This window comes from Helicoverpa zea, chromosome 3 (assembly GCF_022581195.2).
Source record: "Helicoverpa zea isolate HzStark_Cry1AcR chromosome 3, ilHelZeax1.1, whole genome shotgun sequence".
Classification (NCBI taxonomy): Eukaryota; Metazoa; Arthropoda; class Insecta; order Lepidoptera; family Noctuidae; genus Helicoverpa; species Helicoverpa zea.
In genome coordinates this window covers 5,017,539-5,035,787 of record NC_061454.1, presented here as the reverse complement: position 1 = coordinate 5,035,787, position 18,249 = coordinate 5,017,539, and the positions used below count along the sequence as shown (strand labels likewise).

The 18,249-nt window shown below is 43.2% G+C and overlaps 2 protein-coding genes across 4 annotated transcripts in view; one reads left to right on the top strand and one right to left on the bottom strand.

The window, feature by feature from the left end:
• Positions 1-122: 122 nt before the first annotated feature.
• Positions 123-12,604, top strand: LOC124645644 (protein eyes shut). The gene is made up of 21 exons (XM_047185468.1): positions 123-487; positions 1,058-1,206; positions 1,942-2,172; positions 2,366-2,479; positions 2,554-2,722; positions 2,802-3,714; positions 3,781-4,094; positions 4,227-4,416; positions 4,701-4,855; positions 5,144-5,280; positions 6,262-6,513; positions 7,276-7,449; positions 7,756-7,972; positions 8,459-8,619; positions 8,958-9,158; positions 9,750-9,935; positions 10,184-10,312; positions 10,616-10,864; positions 11,265-11,440; positions 11,788-12,067; positions 12,185-12,604. Exons 1-21 carry the CDS (start codon positions 354-356, stop codon positions 12,346-12,348), a joined length of 4,695 nt encoding a protein of 1,564 aa, XP_047041424.1. The 5' UTR covers positions 123-353; the 3' UTR covers positions 12,349-12,604.
• Positions 12,605-18,249, bottom strand: part of LOC124645643 (fibronectin type-III domain-containing protein 3a) — a 53,812-nt gene continuing 48,167 nt past the window's right edge. For all 3 annotated transcript variants that reach the window (XM_047185465.1, XM_047185466.1, XM_047185467.1), the window contains 4 exons: positions 17,862-18,205; positions 17,618-17,775; positions 15,333-17,535; positions 12,605-15,184 (listed from right to left, as the gene is read on the bottom strand). In XM_047185465.1, the coding sequence (XP_047041421.1) occupies positions 14,903-15,184; positions 15,333-17,535; positions 17,618-17,775; positions 17,862-18,205 (2,987 nt within the window). In that variant the 3' untranslated portion in view covers positions 12,605-14,902. The remainder of the gene's footprint in view (positions 15,185-15,332; positions 17,536-17,617; positions 17,776-17,861; positions 18,206-18,249) is intronic.

Below are 18,249 nucleotides of genomic sequence, written 5' to 3'. Positions count from 1 at the left end.
TTAACTGTTTCCATGGCAACCGGCTGGCGGTAAACCACACCTCGCCCATCAGACCCAGTTCTGGCGACTGTGCGCTGTAAAGCGTGCGATCCTTTGTTACGATATACTTCCCAAAATGTTCTATTATAGTTAAATAGTCCGTTTAGATAATGCGTGCATGTGATTAGGAAATCTCTGTGCTCTTAAATAAGTTTAGCTTTAATATAAAATATCTGTGTACAAATTAATTATTCATTTCAAAGTTTTACTCGGTCGTGTCATTGAACTTTTATTTTTTTTATTGGGAGCCGTTGACTCCATAGAGCAGCATGTATATTTCTGTAAACATTTAAGAGTTCTCTAGTTTAAGCACCATGTTTTTGGTGAGATTGAAGAGTTTATTGCAAACAGTTTGGTGGTTGCTAGCAGCAGCCAGGGTGGCGACCGCTGGCATCTCGTGTCTTAGCAGCCCCTGCCAACATGGTATCTGTATAGACGACGTCAATACGTAAGTACTCATTTATAAAACCTCCTTTTGTTATACTATACAAGGTTAACATTCCAATATATATTAATTTTCACACATAATTTATGCCATGTAATACTGTTAGGTTGACCTAGGCAATTGGTCTGGCCGGCCATATTTCCTGGAAATGTATGAAACCCTATATTAACCTACCAATTAGTGTTCTGTATCTGTTTACAATATCAATCCGTCCATTAATGTTAATATGGCCTATGTATGGGTATACCACAAACAGATACTATCGCACTACCAATACCAATGTACATAGTAATAAAATGATATGCTTCATATGGCCCTATTTTTCACTGATGAAAATGAAAGTATCGAAAGAAAGTATCGAAATTTTGTTTTATATAGGCTCAATAGGTATTCGTTTATTTATACGTTTACGTCAGATTTATATAGGGTGTAGCGTAACTAACTAGCGTAACTAAATACCTACTTAATCGACAATCGAAAACAATCTTGACCGACTTCAAAGAGAACTGAAGAGATGGAACGAAAAGAAACCCAGGTACCTATCTAGATCATTTAAGATCATGTAAATTTCAGTACATACGCATGTTACTGCGTGGATGGGTACACTGGGGTGCAGTGTCAGACCAACTGGGATGAGTGTTGGTCCAGTCCATGTCAGAATGGAGGCACCTGCATCGATGGTATTGCTTCCTACAACTGTTCATGCCCTGATGGTTTTATAGGTACGTATAATGTAATATTTAAATAAGGACGGATGAATATGGATTTAAATATACACTAGTTTTGTATCAAATGTTTCTGAGATCATCATTTGAAATAACGAGTTTATTCACAGCTGGAATAGCCTAAAAGCATATTTTTATTGCTGCAATTTTAATCTATAGATATTCGTGACAGAAAACAATAATTGAACAAATAGGACTGAAATTTCCATCCAAATACATTCCCGAATAAAGCGTTTTTGAGCGCGTAACTGGCCAAACATTTCTCGTGGACCTTTAATAGATTACCATCTTAATTTACCTAAAAGGTATTGATTGACCTACCGATACGTAATATAGAGTACATACAATACAAAGGCGCTATGTACCTACCTATACTCAATTATGTCTTACATGCTAGATACCTCATTCAATCAACCCTTATTTAGTCCCGCGATACTCATTCGACAAGGCATTTGAACAAGACTCTACCTTACCTCTCCAGTTATAAACAAATATCTTCTGAATATATTGTAAGAACCGATTAGGAGATCAAAATGAATGTCTATAAAAAGAACTTAACTTTCAGGGACATAAATGCATAAAAAAGGTAATTTAAAGTTAAAACTTAACGAAGTCGTTAAGTGCATTCAATTAATTCACAACTGAATTTCCGCATCAATACACCTTGACTTACGTAAAAACTGCACTTACAGCCTTTCAGTTTCAGATCCTAATTAATTAAAATGCTTTTAGGTGACAATTGCGAAACCAACTACAATGAATGCGAATCGAACCCCTGTCTCAACAACGGGACCTGCATAGACATGAACAATGGCTACCTATGCTCATGCATCCCAGGGTTTTCTGGAGAACATTGCGAGCTGGACGTAGCTGTATGCAACTCTACGGAAGAAGTTCGATGCTACAACGGAGGTCAATGCATTGAAGGACCTGGATTTAAATTTTACTGCAAATGCTCGCCTGGTAAATAATGTGCTCAAAATGTTGATGGCATTAGATTGTGCTGTATTGTGGTAGTCACGCGATCGCTGAATAAAGATGCTTCTGCTTTTCCGTTAAGTTGTCATTCAGTTTTTGGTTTGTAAGATTGAGCTAATTTCATTATTGCTCATTGACGACATTTGTAATGATACTTGTAATTGTTTTTAATTCTAAGGCTGGGCTGGACTGAAATGTGAAGATCAGATAGACGAATGTCAATCCAACCCTTGTCAAAATGGCGGCGTATGCATTGATGTCCATGCAGATTACATGTGCGCTTGCGCATTCGGTAAAAATGCCTTTCTTTATTTCACAACAAAACATTGCGAAAAACATGGTTGACAAATCACGATGTCTTTTTAGGTTTCACGGGAAAAAGTTGCGAAGTGCAAATAGAGTTTTGCGATGATAACTCTTGCAGTAACAATGCATTATGTGTCGTGGAAGATGGTGTTAGGGTCTGTTATTGTGTGCCCGATTATCATGGAGAGAGATGCGAGTTACAATACGATGAGTGTTTATTAGGACCAAGGTAATTTCATATACTTTACTTATTTATTTGATGATTCATTAAAAACTTATTCTATAATCAATAACCCTTTTTCTTTCAGGTGCATGAACGGTGGTACGTGTATAGATGGCGTAGATAATTTTACTTGCTCATGCCCACCAAGACTAACTGGACCGTTGTGCGAATGTCTTATACTGGAAGATGAGACTTACGATTGTGAATATATAAGTCCGACACCTATAACTAGCTCTAGTCAATCAATAATAACTACTTTGATTGAAGAAACTACGACTATAAAATCTGATTCGGAAACCACTCTCACAGATATTTCAACAGCTGAAACTACTCAAGTTTTAACTGAAAGAACAACTGACATTTATGTTCCCAGTAGTTCAGGAACTAGTACTGATCCAGAGCCTGTTATTACTACAGTAACAGAGGTAACAACAGAGAAAGACAATGAAGTCACTAGTGTGTCCGAAGAAACAACAATATTTATCGAAACTACAACCATTAGAGCAGAAATATCAGAACTACCGGATCATGAAGAGACTAGACCTACTATGGAATCGGATAATGCTAAAACAGAGACTACTACAGAATGTAGGGGAGCTTGCAATGATAGTACTACTCAGCAACCAACACCTACTGAAGTGGATGCTACCACTGGGACAGTTACAGATAGTATCAAACTTGATATACCAACAATGATACCTACAAAAGATATTGCAGAGGAAACTACTGGAACCACATCTCCTACATTGACTACAGTTGAAGTTACTCCAGAAATAACAACAACGCCTAAAACTGATACAAGTACAGATAAGATGTTTACAGATGTTCCTACTGAACATCCTACTACTGACCTTCCTGCAGGATACTCGTCGACCACTGAAACTGTAGAAGTCACTAGTGGTGTCGATACAGAAACATTGACGACCGTGCAGTCGGAATGCACTGATTCCATTTGTAATGAACATGGAAGCTGTATTAATACTCCTCATGGAATTCGGGTAAGGAACGACAACTTCAATATAAGTTGTAATAGAATGTATCCTTAATATTCCTTCTGATTTCAGTGCCATTGCAACTTCAATTACGGAGGAAGATTTTGCGATGAACCAATATCAATCACTTCAGCAGCTTTCGGAGGAAACTCATTCATAGCTCATAAACTCAAAAACGCTACATCTATCAATATAGAATTTAACGCAAAGACGCTTATTACTGACGGCCAAATACTACACGCGGATATAGCGAAAGGAGTTTACATGCAACTGTTCATGAATTCGGGATTATTGAAATTCAAATTTTCGTGCGGTTACCAAACAATGTTGTTGAGTGAATTGAAGACTTTTGTCAATAAAGGGTACCCGATGAAAATTGAAACAAGGTGTGTAGTAACAAATAGAGAGTATAACACATTTTATGGGTAATTTAATTAGTCAAATGTGTGTCATCTTATTTCCTTTCTCCATCTGCTTCGATGTTTTTTTGCTAAATGACGTTAATACCTCCGTTGCAGGTTAGATTTGTACCCGGAAGATCAGCATTGCAACGCGACTCTCCGTCTCAATGACACAGTGGCCATGAGTGGTGGTCAAGTAGCCAACATAACCACATTGGACCACAACTCGACACTGTATCTAGGAAATTCGAGAGAAGTTAAAGATTATGAGAGCAAACCTTTCATTGGATGTATTAGAGATCTTATTGTAAGTTGTCCATTCCATTACTCGTAAATAATATTTTTTTTTAGGTCCTTTAGCCTAATTTATGTATTTGCAGTGTTGAACTCACAGGTCCTGTACTCACGTTTAGCTTTTTTAAAAGGCACATGTTTAAGTTTTTTTTGGGGTCATCATGATATTGTAGTGGGCACATATTAAGTGCCTTCTTGAATTTATGACCACCTAACTACGCAGTTACTGAATTTGTGATATTTCCTATTTCCCGGAACATTTTCAAAAGTCGAAATAATTATAATAATGTGCTTTAGGTGAACGGTGAGAAACGTGAAGTATTCGGCGATGCTCTAGATGCGGGTGAAGTAACGGAGTGCCTGTCGCTCTCGTGTCTGTCAGGGCCGTGTCTGAACGGTGGGACCTGTAGCGACCACCATGACGGGGGATACACCTGCTCCTGTGCCAATGGGTAAGATGATGACGAATATAAAATCCCTAAAGAATCATAGCCACAAATATAGAAGAAGCCAAAGCCCGGAGTATGTGAAATGGCCTGATGTTTTTACGACTTCCTTTTAGATAACTTTGAAATTTCGGGTATTTCGTCGAAAATGACTCCTGCGTTATTTTCGACTAAGCAGAAGCTTACTGTAACATAACAATACATTCAGAAGTTAAATCATGTTTTTTCTTCCTTTAGGTTTTCTTAAAAAAACTTTCTTCAAAATGTCTTCAATTTTAATGTCGATATTTACAGATGGCTTGGAGAGCATTGCAATGAATCCGTTTGCGAGAACAACCCGTGCCAATCTGGAGGCAGTTGTGTTCGACACCCGGGCAGTGGATTCCTCTGCCTTTGTCCATACGGGAAACATGGCATCTTATGCGAATACAGTAAGTTTACTTTATAGTATTCAATTCCCACACTTTCATTTATCTCCCCTTTTCTAGTTAATTTGGTTAATATGGCTTTTCTAGTTTATGGGGCCATCATGTCTATTGCTACTTACTAATTTTTCTATATTTCTCATAAACTCTTTTATCTCCCTTTTTCTTGTTAGGCAGCCACTTATTTTGATTTCTGGCACCATTATTGATTTTTGGCTTTTATACAAAAGCCAAAATCGCAATATCGCAATTTGACCACAGAAAATTATACTGGCACTAACAATATGTTTCGTAACTGCCAAGCATATGGAATAAACCAAAAGGTATATAATATGCCGTTCGTTAAAGGCTAGAAATATGGCAAAGGTTCAATCGGTGTTTTGTAATAGCACTCAAGTAAATTACAATTTAGTTAATCATCGATGGAGTTATAAATAACGATCAGTGACTATGTTTTGAAAGCTTGTGTTATAAATCGTAGTTATCTACAGACAAACCGATTTTATTACAATTACTCATAAAATAATATCTTAGGTTGTAGATAACATTATCAAACAGTGATTCTAGCTAGCCCACCCAGAGTCTTGTAATCTGTGTTTATGATACATAATATCGATGTTTTAGATAAAGGTGTGTTTATTACCTATTTACAACGTACATATTTATTTTATTTGCAGATAATAATTTCTTTAGGTACTTTTTAAATGTCTGCATCTATGCCATTCGGATCCCTTCTACTCAAATACCATGCATCCAACCCTCTTACGACGTCACACTTACGCACTCTTACATACTCTTCGATGTACTCCCTCTACATACTGTCTTATATACTTTCTCTATATGTAGGTAGACTCCCTCATCTACTTCCCCTATAAACTCCCTTTGGAAGGCCTTCTTCATTTGTGTCAAAAAAGTATCGGCGAAGACCGTTATTTATGCATTTTCTTTTAAAACTTTTGCAAACACATATCCAATTTTCTTTCACAGATGTAGAGATCACCCGCCCATCTTTAGCTCCAATAAGCACTGGAATATCCTCGTACATAATGTACGCATTATCTCCTGCCGCCATGAACTCGGATCGTTTCGACCTGCGCCTACGCTTCCAGACCTCGGACATGGACCAAATAGCTCTGTTGGCGTTCGTGGGCCAAAGTGGACGGCATGACTCGAGGAGCCAGCATGTGGCCTTGACTTTCGTCAAAGGATACGTCATGCTTACTTGGAATATGGGCAGTGGTGAGTGGGAGAACAAAAATTTTACATACAAATGTGTAAATTGCATCAAAATTAGCATTTAGCGGTTTGGAAGGTAGGTCAATACACTCCACTGACGAATATTTACACAATGCAGTCTAAAATTAATGATTTCAGTTCACTTGCATTGTTAGCCTTCCACATCCGTTAAATATGGATATATACATATTACACTCACATATGTAGACTTAGGTTTGTATAAAGCACACATGGCCAAGTATTGGCAATCCGCCAATATAATCAGGCACCCGTGTTCCTCAAGAATGCATGTTTTTGTTGATATTGCTTAGGTCGGCGTCAACACTCATTCATTATACATGCAGGAATGACTCACTGTACGTACCTATGCATCAATACATATCAACCTAAAAGTTCTTTAGCGTTTAATCAATGATTTAGGTTAGTTATAACAAATCGTCCGCCTATGTAAGTTAAATATTATCATTTAGAAATTCCCTTCATCGATTTGGGAATCTTCCTTGTTTTTTTTTTGGCATTGCTAAAGATGCAAATAAAAATATTGTTCAAATAATTAATTAAATAAATGCACCTTAACTAGAACCACAGGACACAAACGGAGAACCTCCTTTTTTTGAAATCGGTTAAAATCATTTATACCCTCTTAATTAGATGCAATGCCAAAAAACAACTTCAAAATTTTGTTCATTACAGTCTTTGATGCGACCTGATCGATTTGACCCAAAATATTACCCAGAAATAATTTTTCCAATTTCCCTTATTCAGGTCCTCGTCGTGTATTCACATCCCGCGCACTGAGCCCGCGTCGCGGCGGACACGCGGTCCGCGTGTGGCGGCGCGGACGCTCCGCGGGGCTGAGCGTGGACGGCCGACACAACGTGTCCGGCAACGCGCCCGCACACAGCTCCAAGATGACACTACTGCCGTATATATTTATTGGTAAGGTTGGCTTTTGGCAATTCTGTTTTTTTTTTTTTGGGTCAGCGACAGTCAAAATCATTTCTCTGGGATTCGTCAAGTTTATGGTCTCTGGACAAGTTTCTTTACAATGTGTTAAGTACATGCTGAATTATTAGGAACAGGACGTGGTGAAAAAGTTCGACAACATTTCATTGAACTCTAGGTTGGTAGACACCCAACTCTAGGTGACTGATCTATGAAACAGTCCAAACGATGCTGTACTTTCATTTTACTGAAAAAATGAAGGGCTCAATTACAAAAACGCCTTCAACATGTTCCATTCAGGAGGTCACCCATCCCCCGAGTTCGCGGAGCTGCCTCACGACCTGCCCCTGCACAGCGGCTGGCGGGGCTGTGTTTGGGAGGTGGGGGGCCAGGCCGTGGGGGCGGGGGCCCGGGCTGCCGGGGGCCGGGGGGTGGGGCAGTGTGGCGTCGCACAGTGTACTGCTAAGTCCTGTAACGCACCACGAGGTGTTTGTATACATTCGCCGGCTACTTATGGGTAAGTAAAGTACTGGATACTGTATATGTACTCCTCTTATGTACTCCTCTTTTGTACTCCTCTTATGTACTCCTCTTATGTAATCCTCTTATGTACTCCTCTTAAGCACTCCTCTTATGTACTCCTCTTATATACTCCCCTTATGTACTCCTCTTATATACTCCTCTTATGTACTCTTCTTATATACTCCTTTTATGTACTCCTCTTATGTACTCCTCTTATATACTCCTCTTATGTACTCTTCTTATATACTCCTCTTATGTACTCTCTTATTTAATTTCCTTATGTAGTCCTCTTATATACTGTCTTTGTACTCTTCTTATGTAAGTACTCCCTTTATGTAATCCTCTTATCGAAATCCATGTGTAATCGACAACGGCAAAATACCACCCCAAAATTTCAACATTTGATTATGTATATGGAAATCTAGTCTAAACCAATCAAAAACTTTTAAAATATACCTTGAAACTATTTCTTCGCATAAAGGTGTATCTGCAACGAGGGATGGTTTGGCGCAACTTGCTCGAGCAGCCACAACCCGTGTGACCGCTCGGCGTCCAAATGTCAGGGACACTGCGTCATCAGCACCGACGGGAATACGCAGTGCGACTGTCCTTATGGGAAGACTGGGGTGTATTGTGAGCAAGGTAAATGTTTTCTTCTCTTATCGTCATTAAGAAGTAACTAAGTAACATGTTCTTAGGTAGAACTTCTATGAGGAATATAAAATCGGCAAGTAGCCTTGTTTAAAGAAATCGAGACTTAGAGGCAAAGTTATTTTTGTTAAATTGCTCCTACCCACTGTTCGTTTGTAACTGAAGATATTTCTAATTCTTCTATCTTATTTTTCTCTTTAGATTCTTCATATTCTGATGGCTATACGTCCCTTTATTCGACAGAATTCATTTCGCTATTGTTGCATGACAGTTGTCTAGTTGATCAGAACTTTCATATTTATATGGATGGTGTGATTTACACATTTCAGAACTATTCCCTACGGACGTCCTCTTCACGGGTACCAGGTCCTACGTGAAGCTACATCCTCGCACCATATCCAGTGTGAGCCTATCATTGGAGGCTGAAGTCAAGCCGGCTAAGGAGCGTGGCTTACTGATGTTTGTTCAAACGCCGCACTTCTATACTGCTCTGTCGCTGCAGGGTGGCTTGCTGGAGTATCGGTGGACAGGTATAGGGATTTTATCATCATCATTTATTTGGTATAGCTCCAGTAATTTTTATTTAGGACAAAAATTTCAAGTGCCATATTCGGTAAACACCTAGGGGAGACAAAATGTGCCGTTTTCGATATTTCTTAAATTCAATAGAGTCATCTTCCTATTTTAGGAAAAATGGAGGTAGTACCTACCTTTTAGCTGGTGTTATAGCTTTTTTTTTTCCGATGTCAAAAATCATCAAATGACCCCTCCCGCTGTGGGTTAGCAGCGGTGAGGGAGTGTCAGACTCTTACTGACTAAAAACCGTCGTGTTCCGTCATAGGCCTTTTATGTACCAGGGCCGCGGTATCTCTTTCGAACAACCCGCAGCCCCAGCAGGCCTTGGCCCTGCTGGGCCCCGCGCTGGTGTTATAGCTGAAGCCAACTCTGAGATTTGTGAAATAGAATTAGTCCTGCAGTAGTCCAAAGATTAGAACATAACTAGTACATGACATATCTTACTCATTTACTGCCATACTGAAAACCGTATCAAAAACTCTTATTTCAATAACGAAATGTGATGAATTTCTGTGAACTTAAGCTCTCTACGTTTCTGTATCCAGATCGTCTATCCGGCGTGACATCACTGGTCCGCAGCGGCGTGGTGGTGTCAATGTCGCAGTGGCACAGCGTGAAAGCGGGTCGTTATGGCAGTCGCCTGTACGTGTGGGTCGATGGGTCACTCAGTACCGAAGCTATGCTGGCTCATGCTTATCCTCATACGGCTGGCAATGCGTCGATACTTCTTGGTAAGTCATCAAGGAACAAGAAAGATCCAAAATAGTTGTAGTGTCTTTAGCGTGAGATGATCTGATAAAATCACCAGAAGGTAAGGTTTCGCCACTGACCACATAGTGGACATTACGTTTATGTAACTTCCAGAACTGCTTTGTTTAGTTAACGTCATCGTTTATTTCGTATACTTGTTGCCAGCTAACTCTATCTCATGAGACTTAATTATTTTTAACTTCACCGACATTTCATTCTTGTATTTCAGGTGGAGCAAAAGATTTATCATCACTGCCTTTCGATGCAATGTCTGGAGCTCCAGCACCATACACTGGTTGTATCAAAAATCTTCACGTCAACAATATCCTTTTGCCGTTAGAACAACAGAATATACAAGGTGCTTATTATGTTCCACTCAATTTTAGGACACTACTGGGGACACCTTCCACAATATGACCGAGATTGGGAATCATTTTAGACTCAATTTCACCGACAACATCGTTTTTCTTGAAACAACTGTTTACTCTCAAAATTAAACGTGAAACAGTAGTTTTAAGAAAACTGACGTTTAAATTGTCTCTGAACATGGGCCTTAGCTTCAAATCTCATCTAACCTAAGTTCCACAAGTGTTAAACTTAGCTAAAAATCAAGTATAAATAATTCACATCCTTTGTCTACATAATTTGCTTCGATTCCCAGAGGGTCGCAACCTCGCTGACTGTGACGGCACAGCTTGTGGCTCCGAAGCATGCGGCGGTGGGGTCTGTGTACTAGAGCAGGGCCGTGCTCGCTGTGCATGCGGGGCCGCCTCCAACTACGTGGGCACGGGCCCCCGGTGCAGACGTCATGCGGCCTGCTCTCCGGCCTCCTGTGTGTGGCCAAGAGGCCGGTGTAGGGCTGGTCGCTGTGTGTGCGGCCCTGGATATGCTGGCACCTTCTGCGATAATAGTCAGTTGCCTTAATAATATTAACTTCATTATCGTCAGGATCAGCATTATCGAGATCAAGATGTCTTGCCTCTTCTTATCTGATATCAGCTGTTCTTAGCATGATGCTTAGCATCATCTTATGTACTTGTAATGCAAGAAACTCAAAAAAAAAAAACGTGATCATAAACTATCTACAATGTTAAATTCTGCAGGCAAAAAATCAATAACTGTAAATAAATACAGCAACATACATAGTCTGCACTATCAAACACATACATAAAATTGCATTCGTTTCGGTCAATTTAACACGAAAATTGAGGTAGTTCTAAATTTCTACTAACATCTCTGATTCATCATAATCACACCAAAACCTATATAATAACTTTCCGCCATATAATGAATCACCACTAACCTTCCAGAGATCGAAATCAAAATTCCTCAATTCGACGGTACATCGCTAGTCTCCTTAGGACGACAGCCAGCAGCCAGTCATACGAACCAACAACGCATTACTCCTTCACTTGTTCGGCCAAACTATATCGGACTCAACTTTACTACTGCTGAGCCAAATGGTCTTCTGGTTTGGATAGATATGGTAAGGGTTTATTTTTAAATTTGTAAATATGTAAAGAAATAGGTTAACAACTACATAGTTATATAAACACTTGTAATAAAAATTTTGTTCGATGGATCGATATACAATCGGTAAAGATCTAGATGAAGCCTTTGACAATGTGTAGCATATACATTATTCATTCGTTTGAAAGATGTGATCCCTATTTTGGTAAATTGGTGTGGCATCATCCTTAGATAGCACTCAATTTCATCCTTACCATCATTATGGTACCGTAGAACTAATTTAATTATTTTTTATAGAGGAGTTCCTCAGGGCACTATACTGGCACCACCTGTATAAACACGTATATTACTTCTTGTTCACAGGGTACCGACTACATCGGCTTAGGTCTTGAAAAGGGTTTCCTGAGGCTAGTCTGGTCATTCCATCAAAACAACATTAGCACGAACTACATTAATTCTGCTCGACCGACCAGAACTTTGTCCAGATTGATGCCTCATGCAGGATTCCTTAGTGACGCTGAGTGGCACGTTTTAATACTAAAGATGGACAAGATTAATATTACATTGACTGTTGATAAAACACTGGTTTATACAGAAGAACCAGGAATGGTGAATAAAGCTAATAATGTGGACGTGTTTATTGGTAAGGAATTTTTACTAATTACTAACTTTGCTTAGACCAATTGAATTATTTTACCTCCAAGACTACTAAGTAGAAACTAGTAAGAGGTAAAAGTTTCATTTAAAATTTATATTTCAGGTGGTATATCCGACCAAGAATACACAATAGCTAAGAAAATATTTCCCCAAAACTTCAAAGGCTGCATTGATAACATTTCTACAAAGGAGAAGTCTTACTTAACTAACTATACTGAAGTGTACAGTGAAAATGTGAAGTCGTGCCAACTGTTCCCACCAATCTAGACAGGCTTTAGTAATAAATCTAGGTTTAAGTGAAAATACTCATAGTACAAAAACTAGTCTTCTTATAGGACCAAAGTTGTGTCTTATTTAATAGCGGTATTATAGTTATTACTTAGGTACTGAGTTAATACACTTTGTAATAAATAGATTGACCTGTCAGTGTTGTAAAATAGACCGTAATTATGGATGGAATATTGTTATTAAGTTTTGTGGTATGTTTTGTATTGTCGTAGAAAAACAAATTAAACATTCAATGTACACAAAATATAGTTTTATTGATATATTCATGTTTAATAAATTGTATACATAACATCATCAAATATTATATTAAAACATATACATTTTTCGTTATACGTTACATACTCAAACACAAATACAATATGAGATGTTATCCCCGTAATTCTCATTAATTTAAAAACGTTTAGTTCTCAACACAATGCAGTAATTTCAATTCGCATACATGTTCAGCATCTAAACATGCTCCTTACATGAAGCTCATGAACATCAGATTTATTTACATTTCATTAAAGCATGTACATTTATAAAAGTCGTAGAATTCATTAGGCCTATTTACAAGTGGAATAAAGTTGGAATGCTTGACCGTAGTACACAATTTAGCTTGCAATCGGTGTATTGTACAACAGTGTAAAACTCACTTAGGAACATCGATTCCTTCACTTGATAAACGATACTATTCTGATATAATTTCTAAAAAATAAATATTTATATTAAGCGATAAAGAATAAATAATTGTTAATTGCACATCATCATTATTATAAAATTTTCGAAAATTAAATAATTTATAACAGTGTAAGCTGCGCTTACGTTTTAAATTATGCCGTACGGAAATAGGCACGAAGTGAATTTCTTGTCTACTACAGAATTATTAACAAATTTAAAAAAAGGTTCTTTGATATCCGAAAGTAACACGTACCCTAGGAATGTTTCAGACAATAATTATAAAGATACTATATGTAGAAAGAATAGAATAAGCTAATCACAGTAGAAGTAAATATTACATATTTACGATTTATTTTATGCTTATTGGTGCGTAATTGTATCTCAAACATAAATAATAATAAATAAATACAGCAACATACATGACCGTCGCCGGCGCGATACTATAGGCCGGCGCCGAGCGAAGTAAACTCCAATACAATACGAAGCCTACGTAACAATGACAATATTCAATGTTATTTTATTATGTACGACATTACCTCCACGAAACAACATTAATTGAATAATGATACTAAGAAACATCAAAGTTCGAACCCCGTACGATGCTTTATTTAATCTAATTCTGAATATAAATGATACTTAAATTCACTTTTTCTTATCTACAAGAAATTCGTTTATTAAAATTATATTTATAGGTATATGAACATCAGTTAACAATTTCCTAATAATGTTATTAAAGTAACAAACACCAGTATGGGCATTTCATTTAAAATATCATATTTGAAACATAATTTTCTAAAATTGAAATCCTTTTCTTACTTTTATACCGGGTGGTAACAATCTCAATAATTCGTAATCTCTAAATTTATAAACAAATTAATCTATATTATATAATGTCATCAATAAAAGGTCATGTTCTGTGAATAAAAACAACAATATTATGAAGTTATCGATAATACAATATAATTAGGTATACATCGATACTATCAAATAAGCATTCGGAGCATATAAAATCGGATTGTTTGTGTAGTGACCACGGCCGCTCCGCCGTGGCTCTGTCCCATTCACATAGGTTCACATTACACCAGCCGGCAGCTTCACCGTCCCCGACAACTTGCCACAAGTAACGAACAGACGTGCTTATATGTAAATGGCGCAGACACAGTTAGTCATCAAAGGGTAAGCATTGATTCATTCTATAAACAAAGCATTTACTTGTAAAATCAGTCTCATTCGCATAAGGAAGTGATCACAGCACACACACTGGAAACTCGTTGCAGAGCGAGGGGCCACGTCCCTCTTAACAAAACATTAATAATAATAATATAGAGCACCTCGTTTGCTATCTTCTTATAATTAAATCTGATAAAGTTATGCAACAGATCGTTCGATAATTTAATTTTATAAAAATATGAAATATCAAATGTATGGAAAACAGTACAAAGAGGAAATATTAAATATCGGAAGTACGTGTCGTATCACCGTCAAAACAAATATTACGATTCAGTATTCAAATATAGTATAAACAAGCACAACGGTATTTTGCTAATACAGTAAATAAAATAATAAGTTACAAGCATAGACTAGATTTATGAAAATTTGTGAAAGTTTAGATACAACACATAGGAGACACGACAGAACGCGAGGCTCTCTCGCTCGACTGTAAAAAATATACACTCTGAATGGCAACCTCACATCGATGCAAAAAATGCAAAGCCGGTAATATTTTCGTATTCTAAATGTAAACATCGATCTGGATCGACGGACGCGAGCCAGCGGGCGGCCCCCGCACGCGAGCCGGCTGCGGCGGCAGCTCGCGAGCCGGCTACGGCGGCAGCACGGACAGCGCGCGGGACTGCGCCACCGCCAGCGCGCGTCACGGCTGCGGCTCCACCAGCCCCTGCAGCAGCACGGCCACGGCCACCGCCAGCAGCAGGAAGGCCGCCGCCATCAGCAGCGCCAGCTGGCGCGGGTGCAGCGTGCGCGCGGGCCGGGCGCGGCGCGGGCGCGGCGCGGGGGCGCCGGCCGGCACCGCCAGCCGCGCCGCCGGCGACCACGCGCCCGCCAGCCCGCCGCGCACGCCGCACACGCGCACCAGGTACTCCGCGCCCGCCTCCAGCTCCTCCAGCTGGAACTGCGTCTCGCTGCCCGAGTACACCTGACAAAGAAAACATAACACTTGCTTATTCATGTCTGACCTCTTGCACTATTTACTATTTTATATTCACAAATACATATTTTTTATATAAAATGCGTCTACTTAAAGGTTTGAATACTTTGAATGTCCAGTATTGTTTGAGACTGACCTGCTTATAGGCGGCATCCCTAGCGCGAGCGCACTGCAGCAGGTACTCCGCGTCGTCGAGCGGGTCCCACGACACGAGCGCGGAGCGCGGCGCCGGCTGCGTGACGGTGGGCGCGCGGGGCGCGGGCGGCGGCGCGGCGATGGTGGCGGCCTCCAGCGGCTCCGACCACGCGCCGCGCCCGCCGCGCTCGTCGCTGGCTCGTATCCGGAACGCATACGTAGTCGCCTCGCGCAACTTCTTCACCTTGCACGAGCGAGCCGAGCCTCGGTACACGGGTCGGAAGTCTCTCGCGTCGAGCGAGCGCATCTCGACGCAGTAGGTGGCACCCTCGCCGCCGGCGGCCGGCCACTCGAGGCGCAGGTGGTTGTGCTGCGCCTGCACGCAGCGCAGCGCGGGAGGCGCGGGCGGCGGCGGGCGGGTAGCGGCGCGTGCCTCGTCCGACCACTCGCCCAGGCCTAGCTCGTTGAGCGCGGCCACGCGCACGCGGTACACGGTGTCGGGCGCCAGGCCGCGCACCACGCGCTCGGGCGCCGGGCCCTCGGTGTCGTAGGCGGCGTCGCCCACCTCCACGCGGTAGCGCAGCAGCGGCGCGCCGTGCGCGGCGGGCGGGCGCCACTGCAGGCGCAGGCTGTCGGCCGTGGCCTCGTGGCGCAGGCCGGCGGGCGCGGCGGGCGGCGCGCGCGGCGTCAGCACGTCGCGCACGCCGGACCACGCGCCTCGCCCCGCCGCGTTGCTCGCGCACACTCGGAAGAAGTACGGCGAGAACGGCACGAGGCGACTGACCAGACAGCTAGTGTCGGCGCCTCTATATACTTCTGAGAATGCGTCGTCGACATTCGTGGAGCTCATTTCCAGGCGGTAATCGAGAATAGACGCGCCGTTGTCCCGCGGTGGACTCCATTCGAGCCTCGCGGCACGAGCGCCTTCTAATTGTGCGGTTGGCGTGTCCGGTGCGTCTGGTGGCGCCGGGGCTGTCGCGAAGATGAGAGCTGGGGATGACGGACTAGCGCCCACCCTGTTGTGAGCCGTGACCCACGTGTGGTAGAGTCGGCCGGGCATGAGGTCGCGCACGATGCACTCGCACTCGGGCCCCTGGTAGGCGAGGCGGGCGGCCCCCTCGGGATCTTGCGCCTCGAGGATCTCGAGGCGGTAGTCGGTGAGGGGCGCGCCGCCGGTGCAGTCGGGCGGGCGCCAGCGCAGCGACACGAGCGTGCTGCGCGGCTCGGCGGCGGGCGCGGGCGCGGGCGGCGCGGCGGGCGCGGCGGCCTCGGTGGTGACGGTCTCGGCGGCGGACCAGTCGCTGAGGCCGGCCTCGTTGCTGCAGCGCACTCGCGCGCGGTACGGCGTGCCGGGCAGCAGGCGGTCGCAGTGCGCCTCGCGCTCTGGGCCTCGGTAAGCTGGCCGATACCCATCGCCGGCATCGAGCTCTAGGGTGTAACAATCTACTGCAGCGCCGCCGTCGTCCACGGGTTGTTCCCAACGAAGGCGAAATGCGCGGGAATGAATCCGACCGCGAGACGTAGGCCGGCCAGGCGGGCCAGGGCGCTCGGGAAGTGTTCGGTACGTGACTTCTACGGACCAGGGTCCTTGGCCGTCGACAGTTTCACAGCGGAGACGAAAACGATAGTCTGTGGCGCGATGGAGACCAGTGCACACGTAAGTTCTGTCGGGGCCCGAGTATACGGGAAGGAACCCGTGACCGCGAGCCGCGTCGTCCATTTGTAACGTAAACTCTTCGTCGGATCGACGCTCCCAGCCCAGCACCAACGACTCGTTGGTGGCGGAGGTGAGGGCGGGAGGCGCGGGGGCGGGCGGGGGCGAGCCCGTGGTCCAGGCGACCGTCTCTTCGCTCCACTCGCCGCGCCCGCAGTCGTTGACGGCGGCGATACGGAATCGGTAGCGAGTCTGCGGCCGCAGATTGTTGGCGGTGTGCTGGCGACTGCGCGGACGGCTGATCTCCACGAAGCCGTCGCCGTCGTCCATCTCGAGCACGTAGTGCAGCAGGCGGGCGCCGTTGTCGGCGGCGGCGGCCCAGCGCAGCTGCAGCGACGTGCGCGCCCGCTGCGTCACGCGCGGCGCCGCCATCTGCTCGGGCCGCGCCGCCGGCGCACGGAACGTCGCCGAAGCACTCGTCGTTTCTAACTTTCCGGCGCGAATCTGCAGGCATACTGAGTACTCGTAGCCCGGCTTCAGATCTCTTACCCTGTAGAGTACAAAAATACATTTTAGCATTAACTCTTGCACTAACAATTAATCTATTTCAAGATTTAGAGTTCAATACACACCTGCAGGTAAGGCTCTGGCCGCTATAAATAGCTTTGTATCGGCCACCACGATCAGCCAGAAGCAAGTCATACGTTAACTCGCCATTTGGAACTATGACATCTTCTGGGACTGGCAGATTCCAAATCACCAGAGCGCTGGTCGATGAGACGTCAGTAATCTATGAAAAGATAAATTTAAGCACACATTATTGATCAGGGCACGCTATTTATGACGATATTCATAATTCGACAACAATTTCAGTACCTGTGGTGTGCGTCTGGCAGCAAACATGTCAAGTATAGCTTGGGCGTCAGTTTCATCTTCGGGTTCGGCATCGCCTTGTACCGAGGCGGCGGCGGACGAGCCATCGCCTTGCACGGAGGCTTCGGCGGACGAGGCTTCTCCCTCCTCCGACCAGGCCCCGGACGAGGTGGTACCGCCGCTGCCGGCACAGCCCGCGCTGGCGCCGCTGCTGGGCCCACTGCTCGGCAGGCTGCTCCCACTGCTCGCGCCACTGCCGCCACTGCTCGCGCCGCTACTACTGCCCGCGCGCCCATTTATTTCCTTACGTGGCGAGAGCGACGGAGTACTAGCACCCGAGTTAGCATCTGCATGAAAAATTATACTGTTAATATCTTTGCCAATTTGATTT